Raw genomic sequence first — 15,792 nt, 5'->3', positions numbered from 1 at the left:
TACTCAGAGGGAAGATGCAGGAATACATAGCTTAAGGACCATTGCTTGGCATCATTCTGAAACATTTGATACGTGCTGAATGTGTTAGAAGAAGGGGCCTTGTCCTGCAGAAAGCCATCTATCAGAGCAGCAAAAACCACAGCAAGGCAAGGCGTTCATCATTTACATCTGTTGACATCTTTATGACACCAACCATCTAAAAATTGAATATTTGATAGATACAGACAGATAAAACCTCTATGAAGAAAAACAGAAGTGGCTTCTTTTAGAAGCTTCAAAATAAGCCACTTGTGCTTATGCACTTTTGCTTTAGATTTTATTAAGATTTATTAAGATTTTGCTTCAGATTAGTATTCATTTCTCCCTTCCCAGATCCCAGCTTTCCCAATGAGGCACAACAGAACAGGTTTCGAGTTCTCCCCCATGGCACAGTGCGGCTGTAAGGGCAGCCAGCACTGAGCACAGCCAGCTGTTAGCTCCCATCCCCGCAAAGCCCACGGTCCTCATCTCCAAAATGCCTTCGCAGCACTGACTGATCTATACTTTAACAAGACATGTTAGAGAGTCATTAAGTTTATTTATTGGTTGATTTTTGGAATCAAGCAAAGCATGCCCCTAGGCTGTAACCAGCAAGAGATTTTTCACTCGGAATTAAATTACTGGTTACTTTTCCACACTCCTTGTTGGGGTTAAAAAAGAAAAAAAGCCTGGGGTTCCACATAGCCTTTCTCCTGCCATAGAACAATCAAAGCTCCATGGCCGTTTTCCCACTCAAACAATAAAAGCAATAAACACTCTTCAGGCATTCCCAAAACTCACAGATTAACAAAAGAGGCTGATGGGCGTGGGGGGTAAAATGAGGACTGACAACAACCAGCCCTGGGGAACACAGGGCTGGGGAGATTCCACAACCCCATGTACTTCCCCGCGACCCACACGGGGTGAAATCGCCCCCAAACCCATCAGATGAGAGGGCACTGACGCAGAACAGGGTCTGCACCAACCTGAAGCTCTCTCTGAATGCAGACCCACCGCCAGCTCCAACAGGAGCTGAGTGGCACTCAGTTCCACAATCCACTTTTTCCTCCTGCATCTGCTGTAAGTTGAAGTCCGTGCTTCCGGACTTCACCAAGGCAGCGGGCCCAGCTGAACTCCAGCTGAGACAACTGGGAGACAGGTTACTTTCTAAGGTGCCCAATTTTACCCAAGGTGACACCAGTAAAATCAAGTCTAATTGGACAAGCTGGGAATTACTATTATAGATTAAAAAGGTCCCTTTTGGTTGGCCTACCTAAACCACTCAATTTAGAATCTGTGAGATGTATAAACTGTGTAAAAGCCTGGGCATAAAAAGCCACGTCAAGGGCATTGTCTGGCATTCCAGTAAATTATGTTAATGAACCAAAAAAGTTTGGTTGTTTTTCACATCACGAGTCAATATTTACAGTTGGAAAAATCCTCTGGCCTAGATTTTCCAATACATCTGCCTGTTTCAGACACCTTACATTGGAGTTGTCAGCTCTGAAAGCTGTGGACCGCAGCATTTCCTAAAAATACCAGAAAAAAGATAAATAAGTCAGGACACCATACTGAAAAACACTGAAATACTCCAGTTTCGCTTCATCCACCCAAAGCACAGCCCAAACAGGCAGCAGTCCAGAGGTAACCTTTCCCCAGACTACTTGCACTCTTCTGTTCACTGGCACTGCTCTATTAGCATCTCCAAAGGCCTTTGACACCAGTGCTGAGAGGTTAGCATTCCCCCTGGTCTGACCAGAAGCAACAAATCTGCCAGAGAAACTCCCTGAAAACTCATCCAATGCTACAGGACTCCAGGGTTTTGAAGCATCACTCGGCTTTGGAGAGTTTCTACGCTTCCAATTCACAAAACCCAGTGCTGAAGACAAATTAAACAGCCTTCTATAACACGTTATAAAACAGACCATCTGGCCCAGTGACTCACAAGTATTTTCCTATATTACTACCATTTTCTCACCTCTTTTTACACAGTAAGTAGTGAGAAAGCAGACTAAGATGTCAACAGAGGTCCTCCAAAGGACATGCATACAGACCCAACCCTCAGGAATACTCTGGTCACCTGGAGACAGGAATGCTACAGACAAAAGATTCATTTTGAACCCAGATAATGATTTAACTGGAAGTCACTTGAAACAATTCCCTTACAGAGTATAGGCAGCTTGTCCCAGGAGCCACAGAGTAGGAGAAACAAGTTTGTAACCACCAACTTCCATCCATGCCTTGCTTTCAGACTGGCTTGCTAAACCAGTGCTTGGTCCCTGCTTAACTGGTTCATCGCTCGCCTGTAGGTGCCCCATCAGCTCCCATAGCAGCACAGACCAAACACTGTGTTTTAGTTATTCCTGACAAGCTCATCTTACACAACTACACACAGAAGTTCAAGCATTCATTACTGCAGTACATTAAAAAGGTAAAACCACACCTGCCTCACAAGAATGGAAAAAACAAGTATACAAAAAGCACTTGAGACAAGAAGAAAATTAAAAACAAGTTCAATTCCCACATCTAATTTTACTTAAGAAGTATGTTACCATAATCACATCTGTGACTCTTCCTCTGTTGGTTACTGCAACTGCTAGACTTGCAATTCCTACGTCCTAGAAAGCTACTGTTTGCTGCCTTTCTACTAGGAGGACGATGAGATCCACCTCCTGTATTTGCTCTTCCAGGGGGTACAGACCAAGGTCCCAACCCAGACCCCCACGTGCCATGGCCACAGATGACCTCACACTGCCGGGACGCTGGCCTCCCCCTGCAACCACATTACACCCATCACTGGGAACCAAAACAAACACATTCAATCTTAGCGGTTAGAACAGCGGAACCCAGCAAACTGACCCAGAAAGCAGAACGATCAAAGACCTTGTGGCTTCTAAACTAATGCATGAACATAATCCTTTGACTCTAACTTCCCTGCAATTGCTTTTATCGTGCACAAGACACACCCATTTACCCACACAAAACAAAACAAGCCCAACACAAACCCTACAAATTTAATCAAGGAAAGAAGAAAGAGCATGAGATGTTTATTTCTATTTTTAAATAGTCAGGAGGTGCCCCAGTGCTCCCTCCGCAGACAGATACTGAGGGAGGTGCTGCAGAGCAGCAAGATCTGGTGCACGATCTGGCACTAGCTGGCACCTCTGACAGCAAAACATCAGAGCAGCCACTCAGAAAGGCTTTTCAAACAATTGCTGCCTCTAAGCCAGGACAGAGGGCAGCTCAGAGTGTCGCTCCAGAAAAGAGGCACGTAATATATACACATATATTCAAGCACACCAAGCCGCTCACATCTGAGCGGCACTACAGTTTGTTGAGAACAAGACTGTCTCCTTCTTCTTCCCACAGTTCTCTTCTGCCTCAAGCAAAGTTGGTTGCCGCTCTGGTTGCTCTCTCCCTCATCCAAATGGTTTGCATAGCAGATCTGCTGAAACATCAAGTTTTAACCAAGCCCTAATCCTGCTGACTTTTCTCACAAAACTGCTGGAAAGGAATTCCTGCTGGCAGCTGCAGTGCCTCTGCTCATTAGTTTACCAAGCAGCAGCAGAATGCAACAGACAGGCAGATCACGTCAGTGCTGCTCCGGAAAGAGGCGACAAGCACCAGCAGGAAGGCTCCCAGCTCCTCACAGCATATGCAAGGAGGACAGGACAGGCAGAGACCTTCCAAAGAACACAGGAGCATGGCCTGTAAGAACCCCAGCAAGTTACTGCCATGGTCACTGCCGCTGCCCAGAACACAAACAGGAAGGCTTGTTTTATTTCAATCTCTTCTAGTAAGATTTGGGGGGTGGGGATGATTCGTTAAGAAAACCAAAATGAAAAACCCTACTGCGTTAAGGCATTGTGTTTAATGAAGCAAGACAGAGAGCTGTACACACCAATGTTAGTCTCCCCTGGATACTGGAATAATGACTGGGACAACAGGGCAAAACAGAAGCCCACCGCATGCTGACAATCCTCATCCCAACAGCACTCTGGTGTTCCAGTCAGATGATGCAGATCTCTTAGCACAAACAGAAAAGTAAAGAGCTTCACTTCTTGCCACACGATTTCACTGAATAAACATAGTACAGATTTGTCTTGTCAGACATGCTAAAAGTGTTCTGTGCAGATGCTGCTGGGATGCTGGATACAGCACCTACATGCTTCCCAGCGAGACGAGTGCACCACTGTGTGTGTAGTACTGAGAACTTCAAACTCTGAAGCTTTATTGTATTTCTACTTAATGAAAGGTGGCTGGTCTGGGGGATAAAGTACTGAATGCTGGGCTCACCGTCACCACTCCACCCCAGGCTCTTCAATGGCAGAAGTTGGTGCAGACCAGTGCATTACCACAATCTCAGGTGTGCACTGTGCTCTGCATGACCAGCCTGTTCTGATGGCCAGACGGCCTCCCCCAAGCACTGCAGGTGAAGCACTTTGCCTACAAGTGCTCCTTCAGAGAATTCCCCAGCAAACAGAAAAACATTCACAACTCTGAACTGGTTCAGCCAGAAGTCACAGCTCCTCCTCTCCACACTTCAGGGCCAGAGGTGGGCCCTGCTCCTTGGAGGTTATTGCTGATCTCTTTGAGGAAAAGATAAAGCCAACCGATGGGAAATGCCATCCCAAGAGACAGAGCCGCATCTCTCACTGGCCAACCCACGGTGTGCCAGAGAGGAGGGGCTGCAGAACAGACAGTGAGCACAGGGCAAGGCCAGGCAGGAGGTGCTGAGCAGCAGTACCACGACCACAGCCAGCAGGGCTGGGCTCCACTTTGGTGCAGGGCTGCTGCTGTTGGTTGGTCGGCATGCTTTCCCCCCTCCCACCAAAGGCAGTTTCTCTGGATGAGCTCGTGCAGCACGAGGCTTCCTGGTACTGCGCATCTGAGGACCACAAAGGCCTCAGAATTAACACCATACTTGTCTCTTGTCCAGGGAGAATTCTTTACAGCCATGTGCCAGCACTGTAATTATCAGCACGAAGCATCCTCCTACCTTCATAATGCCACAGAAGCCATTTTCACCAAACAACAAGGACATTCCTTCCCTTTCTTTGTTTTTTTCCTCTCGTTACCTTTCTACCCCTTCGCCACACCCACATCATGACCTCTCTGAACCGTGCTTACAAGCTGGGTCCGGTGCTCAGTGATACATAACTTCCATTTTAGCGAAACAATCCATCTGCTCCATGTGACTCAGAGCCCACTCTAAGAATGCAATACTGTTTAGGCCAACCGTTGCACCGCACAAAGTGTTTTGTTCACATGCATTCCTTTGGGATGACAGAGCCTATCCACGGCTGTAACGGTTGGGGCCTGTGGTTTTTTTCCCTCATCCGCTGAATGCTGCAGTGACTAAGCTGACAAAAATTCCTGGCCAATTATAAACCCACTTAAAGGGACAGGCAACCCCCTTGCAGCCTTCCCTCGCCATCCCATATGGGAAGTTTCTATACATAGAAAAACATCTCCTCCTCCCAAGGCTGCATTGATATAAAAGACTTTCACTGCGCACTCAACACTTCCAGCATACTTCCTAAGTGGCATCATGTCACAGAACCAGGGCCGTTATCACCCAACAGCCCATATACTGCTCACATCAAGCAAGAAGACGAAAAGAGGAAAAGCAGAGCCTTCAACTGCATTACACTAACAACAAGTTGGAGAAACCATTGATGGAAGGACACCGAGTACACAGGAAGCGGCGAGCATCAATAGTCACAGAGTGCTGTTTATTAAGAGGGGAACAGCTAAGCGCCTATAAAGCAAATATGTCACAACAAGCACCGAACACATGGCAAGGTCGTGCTGACGGACAGGCTGTAGGCTGCACCCACCTAAGCGCACCAGCTGAACGTCAGCTAACAGCCAGCAGAACTTGCATCCCAAGCCCCTCTGACCACACACATCAGCAACCAAACACCCTGGCAGCAGCATGCCAACCAGGGATCCTCACCTCACCCACCCAGTTTGTTCTCACTCGTGGTGTCAAGGGTCACACACACACATTTAATGATTAGCCAGGGCACACAGAGCAGAGCTGTGGGCAGGTAGCCACAGGTTCATCTCGCCTACGGAGATACAGTCCACAAGAAAAAATGAGAACACCCTGAGCTCACAGGCTTTTAGCTTCACCCGTGCAGACTGTGGGCATCTCAGGACCTGACCATGTTACGGTGGAGAAATAATTGGCTACAGCATTTTCAGTGCTGAGCTGACACACATACACATTCCGTTGCCAACGCTGAGAATTTCACTGCGGATGGAAAGGAAGAGACTCAGCAACTGAACAAGGCCCAGCTCACCCCAGAAGTGGAGGGCGTAGAGGAGCAGATAAAAAAAAATAACCAAAGTGATCCTACAGTCTGAATTAACATACTATTATTCAAGCATCCTATTACAAGTTCGTTCTCAGAGCCATAAACTGACTTGAGAGGAAAATCACACCATTAGTGGGAAGGAAGCCTAAACAAAGACTGCTTCATCACTGTTACACACTGAGAAACTTGTTTGCCACATGAAAACAATTCATGAAAACACTTCAGGACAATTAGTTCCCACATTCATGCTCTTTGGAGGAGGAAAAAGAAAAACGGCGCATATCATTCAAAATGTTAGGGGGCACAACTGACCCAGGGTTGAACTCAGATTTACCTTTATTTCATACAAAAATTAGGTTGGTGAGTTCAGTGACTTTGCTCACATGGCCACATCCAAATCTCCTTCAGCCCACTCCAGCCAGATTTCACTGCAGATCAGCCATCAGTGCAGATACAGCTCTGTGCAGTCCGTGCGGAGGAACAGCCGGGTGGGGGACAGACCTGTTCAGGGCCCTCCCACACAGAAGGACAGGGCTCAGCTCACCTTCACTCACATCCACACATCCACTGTCACAACAGGAATCCCCAGCAAATACTCAGCCAGCGGCCGACTTGCACAAGTACCAGGCACAGACACAGAACTGCAGAAAACGCTGAGCCAGAGCAAGTCTGCCTTGTCTCTGCAACATTAGCAAAATCACAGCTTTCTTCTGGTTTTACAATTGACATTTCCCTGACATTTTGCTAGCTATTCCCAGTTGTTTCGAAAATTTATCATAAAACTTAAGTCTTACATTGCATGTAATTAACTACACAACTGCCTATTCTACTACCAAACATTTGCCTAACATCTATCAACCGTGCCAGGAAACCTATGCTGTGCATGGTAACCAAAGCTGAGGTTCAAGTTTAGACACATATTTAACTTCACAGATCTAGAATGGCACCACAGCAAAAGAAGGCAAAATAATTAAAGAAAAAAAGTAATTCTTCAAACCTTACATTGTCCTCAGTCTGTGCTGCGATAGAAATCAGCTGCTATTTGCAGAAGCATTGCATGCAAAACCAAAAGCAGAAAAACTGTGTGCACACATGTATGCAAGCACAAGAAGAAAGCACAAGGTTCAAGATCCTAAGAAAAGTTCATTTTACCTTACAAATTCAAGGTATTTCTCTTGACTTTATAACTTACAATTTTTGCATCGACTTTGAAGTGTTTTTAAATAAAAAAGCCACTGGCAAAGTCTCGTTGCTGCACACAATTCATTGTATCGAGCCTTTAATAATGAAAAACAAAACTCAAAAAACTGAAGGCCTCCCCAAAATGCCATGTAGTTGTGCCAACACACATCACAAATAGTAAACAAAAGCACTTGGTTTTCAGTGCCTGGCACTGGCTGCAGGACTTGAGATGCTCCTCCCAGGTTATGGCAACCTGCAACAGAACCTTGCTACAGCACAAAGGGAAACAGCAAACGCACGTTTACATTTTAGCCCTTTTCTCAGAATATGAACTGCTGCTCCCGTAATTAACTGCAGATTGGCCTGCACTACTCTGCGGCCGCTCCAGCTTCCTAATTAAATATGCTCTCACAGCCATAATACAAGTTCCAGGAACCCTTTGGCTGAAGAGCAGGCTGCTCAGGAGGGAACTGAAAGTCAGGGAAAACTTCATTCAGCACCAAAACACTAACCAAAAAATTTTAACAGGCTCCAGATTTTTCTAACTTGGTGACACCGCGTCTTTCCCAATATTTTTGTCCACCCTTCTGTTTATTCCTCACATCAGATGTTTATTTGCTGCAGTTTGCATACCGACCAAATGGACAAACAACCTGTCAACGTCTAAATACGTCCAGGTTTGTATCAAGCCTTTTCTGCTTTTCTTAAACCCAGCAGAAGCTGGATCAGTGCTACGCACACAAGTTCCACTTAATGTTGTATCATGTCACATCTGCTTGCTAGAAGAGAAAAACTTGAAACGCACGTCGTCTTCTGCTGACACAGGAAATTTCTACTATATTTCAGGATTCAAACAAGCAAACAAACACAAAAACATAACTCTGAATAAAGAAGCAAACAGCAGTGCATGCATGTAATTGAAAACAAAATACAGGCAGTGTGATGCAGCACCTCCAACTCCCAGCTTGTCTCCTTGTTGTCTTTTGCCCCCTTCCCTCCCATGTGCATAGTTCACATACATCCAACATTTCCAAAGGAAGGGAAGCGAGAAAGAGAGGGAAAACCAAAGAGGAGGAAGGGAAAACAAATCCCAGCACATGGTTTTCGCCACTACTCTGCTGAATCAACAGGGAGCAGAGCCCCAGATGGCGCGCGCTGGTAAGCACTGCACGAGTCAATGGAGCTATGTCAAACGATACCACTCAGCTGCATTATCTGCTGAGCTCCGTGTAAACAAACAGGAGCAGATTCCGAATATTTGTGAGAACACATCATGTTACTGTCTCCATATGTTTAAACATTTCAGTGGAAGATACATATGGACCACGCTTCCCACTCACTGTCATTCTTTCCCTCCTGTTCACCATTCCCCACATAGACCGCATCTTTTCAGGCCACTGTCAAAGCAATTCAGAGAGGAATAAGGATACATTTTCATTGAAAACATTTTGTGCTCAGTTGCCATCTGCTTCTTTATCAGCCTCTAAATCCTCACATGCCTTTTCTGTGGTCTTTGGTTTCACACACTTGGAAGGCTGAAGATTTCTTCTGTTGTATATTGGAGCAGTCTACACGAGCTATTGTTTTTCACATCAAATTCACCTCTTAAAACACACACTTGAAGTCCCAACTCTCTAGAAAAAGAATTCAAACCCATGTTAATTTTTTAACGTAATTCTAAAGGTCTCTCATACACTTCAGACAATCGCTTTCATGGCTTTTACAGCTGATACCTGATGGCGGATGCAGAGCTGATAAATGATTAAGATGCAGAGACCAAAAACCCTAAAAACCCTACAGATCCTACATACTTGCATCACTGCTGGCTTTGCTATTGCTCCCCACAAACACTGTGCATGCTTTGCTTCCCATGGCCTCTGCAAGCACAAGTTCTGTAGGAAGCATTAGCTGGACTCGTTCAAAAAACTGAACACAGATTATGGTAGACAAGGGATCCGAAACTTCCAGGCAAGCTTTCAAGGCTGCAATTCACAATTGGTTTATGTAAAGGCCCAGTGACTAAGGCAGCAAACCTCAAAATTTAGCCATCAGCAAAAGAATATAGAATACAATGGGAGTTCTCTTTACAGTAGGTCAATGGACAGGCCAAGCAAACGTGCCACCGACTGCACTTTCAAGGGGCACAGCAGGAACATCTTTCTGGTTCTCACATCAACCGCTGAGTAAGATGCAAGCAGCCTTCCACAAGCATTCCCAGCAGTCACAACTGCTAAGAAAAAAAGCCAAAGAGATTCTTACTTATGTGCCTGAGCACTACATTTTTACCTCCTCCATCTCTGCCTGTGCCTCAAAGCCCAACCACTCATGTAAACAACTTCAGTTCTTTACTAACTCAGAAGAGGTTTCTATGTGGATCTGCAACAGAAATGAATGAAGTACGGCGGGCATTTGGTCCGCGAAAAGCAAACTAGGTGCTGGTCACAGAGATCACAGCATGCCAAACACAGCACAGCCAGCAAAGCAAGGCTGCTGCCCTGGGGCACTCCCAGGTAAAGGGATGTGCACTGCACAGACACCAGGGAACACAGCTGGCAGAGACGCTGCTGGCACTTCATGATGAACCTTAAAAAAAACTTAAAAGAGTTACAGCTTTGTAGCTCGTTCTGTTACAGAGACGTCAATAGATTACTGCGAGTCAAACACAGCATATCCTTCCCTCTCTCCTCCCTCCACCCTCGACATTGTTCCTGCACAAGTTACATTGAAGGAAGCACAGCATTTTTCCTTTGTTTGTGAGCAAGAAAGAGAAGGAAGAAAACAACTTCTACTCAATGGCAACGCTAAACATGAAGGCAGACTACTTTAAAGTACTCAGTGTTCCCACACAACGTTTTACCCACCAACCTGATATCTTTCAGCGTAAAACCTACACAAGGACAAAAGAGATTTCATGTACCCTCCTCCACAGATCCAGAACAAAGAAAAATAAAAAGGCATAAATGAACCCTGAGTGATAGACAGCATTTTCAGTTCAACGTTACTGTGACGCACAGGGAGAATGTCAGGGTTAAATAAAATACTACAATGAGAAAATATCCCTGGAAAATAGCACAGGTCTCATGTCTGCACGGGAAGGAAAACACAGATAACAACACACAGTCACTTCAAGTCCCTGCCTCTATTCTTTTTCATGCCCTTGCAGTTTTGTACAGCAGAATCCTCTCCAGACCAGGAGTTCATTGCCAACACATTCACGCAATGCAGCACAACAGACTAAAAGCTTCCTTTTGAACAACTGGGCATTTACACCTCCCTCGCTTATCTCCATAAGGGGACTGACTTCTGGATTGTGGTTTGGCTTTTTTAATTTTATTTTTAAGACTAACAGCTGGCAAATGGAAAGCCTTCCCCTCCCAAAGTAGCTTATCAGGACTAGGAGATTAAGTAGGTCCAATTTCTTCACTATTTATTTAATAGAACTTGGTAGCTTTTGTTATGCTCTGCATGTTAAGATACCCTGAAGTTTAGAGCCTAAAACTACACTGCTTTTGCAGCATAATGCTCTTCATGAGCCTTTTAAGGCTATATTTCAATACTTGCTTTCTTCCTCATGATCTCCCACAAAAGGAAGATGAAAGCATACAGGGAAAGAACTACATTACTTACATTCCTTCCTTAAAAGTGCTGTCATCACAGTTTAACTATGACCTCATCTTATTTAAACAGATCTCTTCTCATGTGCACTTGGGATCCAAATTATGTTAACATTCCCCTAGAAGTCAACAAGCTTTCCTCTGTACATTGTTTTTGTCTACTCCAAATAGCTACAGCACACAGCAGGAAAAGTATTCCATTAAACATACTCTAGTTACATCCATTCAAACCACTAAGGGCAAAGGAGGTTGCAAAGGAATCACCTATGACACTGCAGAGAACAGAGTTGCACTCTTGTGGAGGACATAAATTTGGCTGCTGAAGCCAAACGACTCATAGCAGCACATGGGAACAAAGCAGAGCAGCTCACTTCCCTCACCTCAGACAAGCCACATGCCTGCCAGTTAAGTGCGAGGGGTTTTCTCGTTTCAATGCAAACTTCATTTCCTGTACAAGTTACTAATAAAAATCACAGTCCTATCCGTGACTTCTGAGATATTTTTGCCATATGCTCACTGGAAGGGCCCGGCAAGGTGCTCCATTTCAGTTCCATCTGAACATGAGGGCTTTGCCCACCTAAAAGCAAGTAAACAACCACCTTCCCCAGACAACGGTAGGCTGAACAGCCGAGGTTATGTTTCCCAGCATTCGAGCAGCTTTACTCAGGACAGTGCATGGAATTTAGGAATCGTTCCTCCCTGCGATGACCGCTTGTAATTAAGACCTGCTGATACTCCGGGGCTCAGCTTTCCTGAAGTTACAGGATGAACTCAAAGAGCCTGTCATGCAATCGTGTTATCTGAGTAAACTATGTATTTGTTTACTCTATTTTTAAAAAGTGAGAAGAGATCAGCTTGTGCTTTTGCTACTGATTGCTATCGGAAAAACAAAAACCCCATCGTGCCAGATAACAAGAAAACAGGCAAGGATCATTTCACTGAGAGCCACGATAGCCATCAAATCTTTAACACTACAGATTGTACTACAAAAAATGATTCTAGTAAAAATGTTTACATACAGAATTTATTATAACAGAAATTCCTCAAGGTGCGTGCCAGGGGAAACAGCACGGCAATGAGAGGCACACACAGACACACATGAAATGTCACTTCAGCAGGAAGAAGATGGTACCTGAAAGCCATCTCCTGCCTAAACCACTCACAGACAGAAGTTGTTCCAGCTTTGCTACATCGCTCTAATTCTACGCTGAAACACTCGGCACTTCTTAATGAGGAAGTAGCCCAGAAAGTTTGTGAGCTTTCGTGCCTGGTTTTGTTTTGTTGCCATTTTAATTGAGTGCGATGATCCTTTACTTGTTGATAGAAATTCATCTGTCTAGTAACTGGATAACATGTCATGTGGGCCTACATACCGGAATAAAAGCTTAGGTCGTTAAAGAGCTTAAAATACAACCACAAAATTAAACCTTTACTTCAGAAAGAGATAACAAAAAGCACAAGCTGCTCAGTGCTTACTTTTCTGGCAGTGGTTGGTGGTCCAGCAGCGGTAGTTGTACTCGTTGTTAATAGAGGTCTTCTCGCACAGCGGCTTCTCCTCCATCGTTCCTGGACACAAGTCCCCACACTCCTTCGGCGGTTTATTTCCAACAATGTAGTTATTAGAGACTGCATCTAGGATGAGAGACCAGTCCACTGTGGAGAGGTAACACAGGTCAGAGTTCTTCTCAATCCGTATGGCCCCGCGGGTTATGTTCCTCAAATTGTGAAGCCCGATCTCCTTCAGATTTGTCATTTCAAAGATAACCAAGGCATAGTTGTAGAAGAGGTTCCTCCCACGAATGACTGTGAGGTTGGGGAAGAGATCGCTGAGGCTTTCCAAGCCCGCCACACGGAACAGCAGCAAGTAGTCAGTTATGACAGTCAGCTTCGGGAAGCGGAAGTTGCGGTAATCCTCTGCTTTAGAGATGAGCAGAATCTGAAGGAAACCCTCCACTACCGTGCAGTTCTCCAGACGTTTCAGCTCATGGATATCATTGCGAATGTCGACGTTCGGCCCACAAACTGAAACCGTGGAAGAAAAAAGGAAAGTTAGCAATAAAGCATTTTTAAGACTTTTAAAGTTGTAATGCACGTAGGCTATTCCCGTGGCCATGCACTCGCTGAGTGGCTTTTTTGTTTTGTTTTGTTTCAACTTGATAATCAGGCTGCAATGTTAAAACAGGAAATGAGTGCTTGGTGTACATGTATCCTGAATATTTGCATCATTTAACTCATCACTACAAGCACTATCAGCACCAGCACAGCGCTATGAGCCATATCCTTCAGCAGACAAGCAAGCCTTGTTTTATTACTGCTGTGGAAAAGAGAGCTGCAACAGATTGAGGAACACAAACTAAGTGCATCTGCATGTCCTGCTGCAAGTTAAAATCATAATATACATGGGATCTGAGCAGGGGTTCAGCCGCACAACTCCCAAGAAGTAACACAGACAGCAACCCACTGGTCAGTGCATACTGAATTTATTTCCTCCTTCCTCCCCAGTCTTCATGATACATGGGCATAAAGGCAAACATTTTATTTATTAAAAAAAAAAAATTACAACTGCTCAAATCATCTTCTCTTCCAGCGTCACAAGGTAAACTAGCCCGAATTCTCAATGCCAGCCCTGCCATAGACCAGCACCACCTCCAGGACCAGAGAAAGTGCTCAGCACAGCCTGCACTGCAACTGGGAGGAAGGAAAGCACTTGGGCCTGTATCTAAAGCGTGGCGTTCCCATGTTCCTGTGAATCCAGTTGCACTGATTTTTGGCATCAAGACAAAAAAGTTCCTCTAAGAAACAGGATAAGTTTGTTTACAAGAACACACAGCATCACAGAGAGAAATTTCCCTTGAAAACATGAGATTGAACTCAATGCACTCTAGAAAACAATGGCCAAGAGGATTTTTCCCTAATACGTCTATGTATTAGATCCTTCCATCTAATACATGCACCACAATAAGAATTTTAAAGGCAGTGGAAGAAAAGCAATAATAATGCAGTAATTAGACAAAATACACTTTGAAGTAAGACAAAGAACGATGGCGTGCAGAGCTGTTGTTCTTGGACTCCCTCTGACTTTGTCTTCCATGGAAAACATGGAAATAAAGATTCCCCAGAACAGATAATGACTTGCTTTTAAGCAAACAAAGTCAAATGCCAATTTATTTGGGAAACCCAAAACTTAAATAAACCCCAAGCAATTTAATTTTGTGGAAAGGTTCTCTTCTTACACATGCTAGGCTTAATTGTTTTAACAACATCTTTTCCTCAGACGAGGAATAAGCCTCAACATAAACACTGAAGCCAAAAATTTTAATTCTAACCCTGACAAACAGTCCAGAGATTCAGAAACCACTCTGACAATCCAAAGCAGCCCTCCCATAGTACAAAGCTTATCTAAAGCTAATAACTTCAGCTAACAAAAGGATCCAGAACGCAAACAAACTAAAACCACAGCATCTCTAATGTCCGACAACAAATTCATAACACCCAACAAGGAATTAAAAGACAGGTAATACGCCAAATGATTACAGCACACAACATACGTTACAAGCAAAATAAGAGTGCCACTTTCTTGTTAGAGGGATGTTAAAAAAACACAACAGGACGGGATCTCTGCTGACAAGCAGATGTTTTCTGTGCAAACTGCTACCAAATCTCCCTTCTGTAAAAGATCGGAGCTGAAAGCACAGGCTATTTTAATAGGGACTGCTGCACTGTAAGCAGCCACCACCAAGAAAACCTTAAAAACAAACCAACAAACAAAACCTCGTGAACCTAGCAGAACACCTGGCCTTCAGGAGCAGCAAGGTGAGAAATTCTCATTTTAGTACATACTGATCACAGAACAACTGCATACTGCTGCATGGGGCAAGTGTCAAGGTTTTGACTTCAAGGAAAGGAAAACAGCAAGGTGAACTGGTTGGCACTGCTCAGCTTTCAAAGCCAGATGGGAGAGAGGGAACATACAAGATCTCCAAGGTCACAGCCCTGCTTACAGATGGAGCAGTCACACGAGGCTAACACGGGCTTCTCCTCCTGAACCTGCACTGACAGCCCCAGCCCAGGTAAAGTTGCATCTACCTGGCAGTACCAAGTCTTGCTCCAATTTCCAAAATTCCCTTCTGAAGAAGTCATCTTTTCAAACAAAGAATTGGACTGGATGATCTCCAGAGGCCCCTTCTAACCCCTACCATTCTGCAATCCCTCCAACCCAACCTCGAGAGGCAGTGCCCTCTGCCCAAAGCACAGCCCACCAATACCAGCATGTTTACAGCCAGGCAGTAGGCTTCTCTTGTGGAAAAAAGCCAAATTACAGCATAGTTTCTCCAATTTAACTGCTTCAGTTTCTGCCTCATCCGCCTGGCAGGACAAGGTGAACAGTATGGTTCTTGTTATGGCAAAGCCAAAGCAGCAAAATCTATTTTACTGCCATCAAATTTTAGAAAGCTTAGCTGCTCCAAGCCCTTTATTTCGTTAAAGGAGTAAAATTTGCACTTGTGCTGACATTTTGTAGGCAAGGTTCCAGAGTGATGGGTTTAAAAACAGCTGAGTTACAATACCCTAAAGAACAATTTGTAAGAGAAATGGCAGCAACCATTAACTCAAGCGTTATACGTCTGCTCCTGCACCGGTTCTGCAGCTTGGCTTTA

The 15,792-nt window shown here is 44.6% G+C and overlaps 1 protein-coding gene across 2 annotated transcripts in view; it reads right to left on the bottom strand.

Moving 5' to 3' along the window:
• Positions 1-15,792, bottom strand: part of IGF1R (insulin like growth factor 1 receptor) — a 153,123-nt gene that overhangs the window by 113,980 nt on the left and 23,351 nt on the right. For both annotated transcript variants that reach the window (XM_048956591.1, XM_048956592.1), the window contains exon 2: positions 12,614-13,159. In XM_048956591.1, coding sequence (XP_048812548.1) covers positions 12,614-13,159 — 546 coding nt within the window. The remainder of the gene's footprint in view (positions 1-12,613; positions 13,160-15,792) is intronic.

This window comes from Lagopus muta, chromosome 10 (assembly GCF_023343835.1).
Source record: "Lagopus muta isolate bLagMut1 chromosome 10, bLagMut1 primary, whole genome shotgun sequence".
In the NCBI taxonomy this organism is placed as follows: Eukaryota; Metazoa; Chordata; class Aves; order Galliformes; family Phasianidae; genus Lagopus; species Lagopus muta.
The sequence above is the reverse complement of the archived record's forward strand: the minus strand, read 5'-3'. Positions and strand labels throughout refer to the sequence as shown.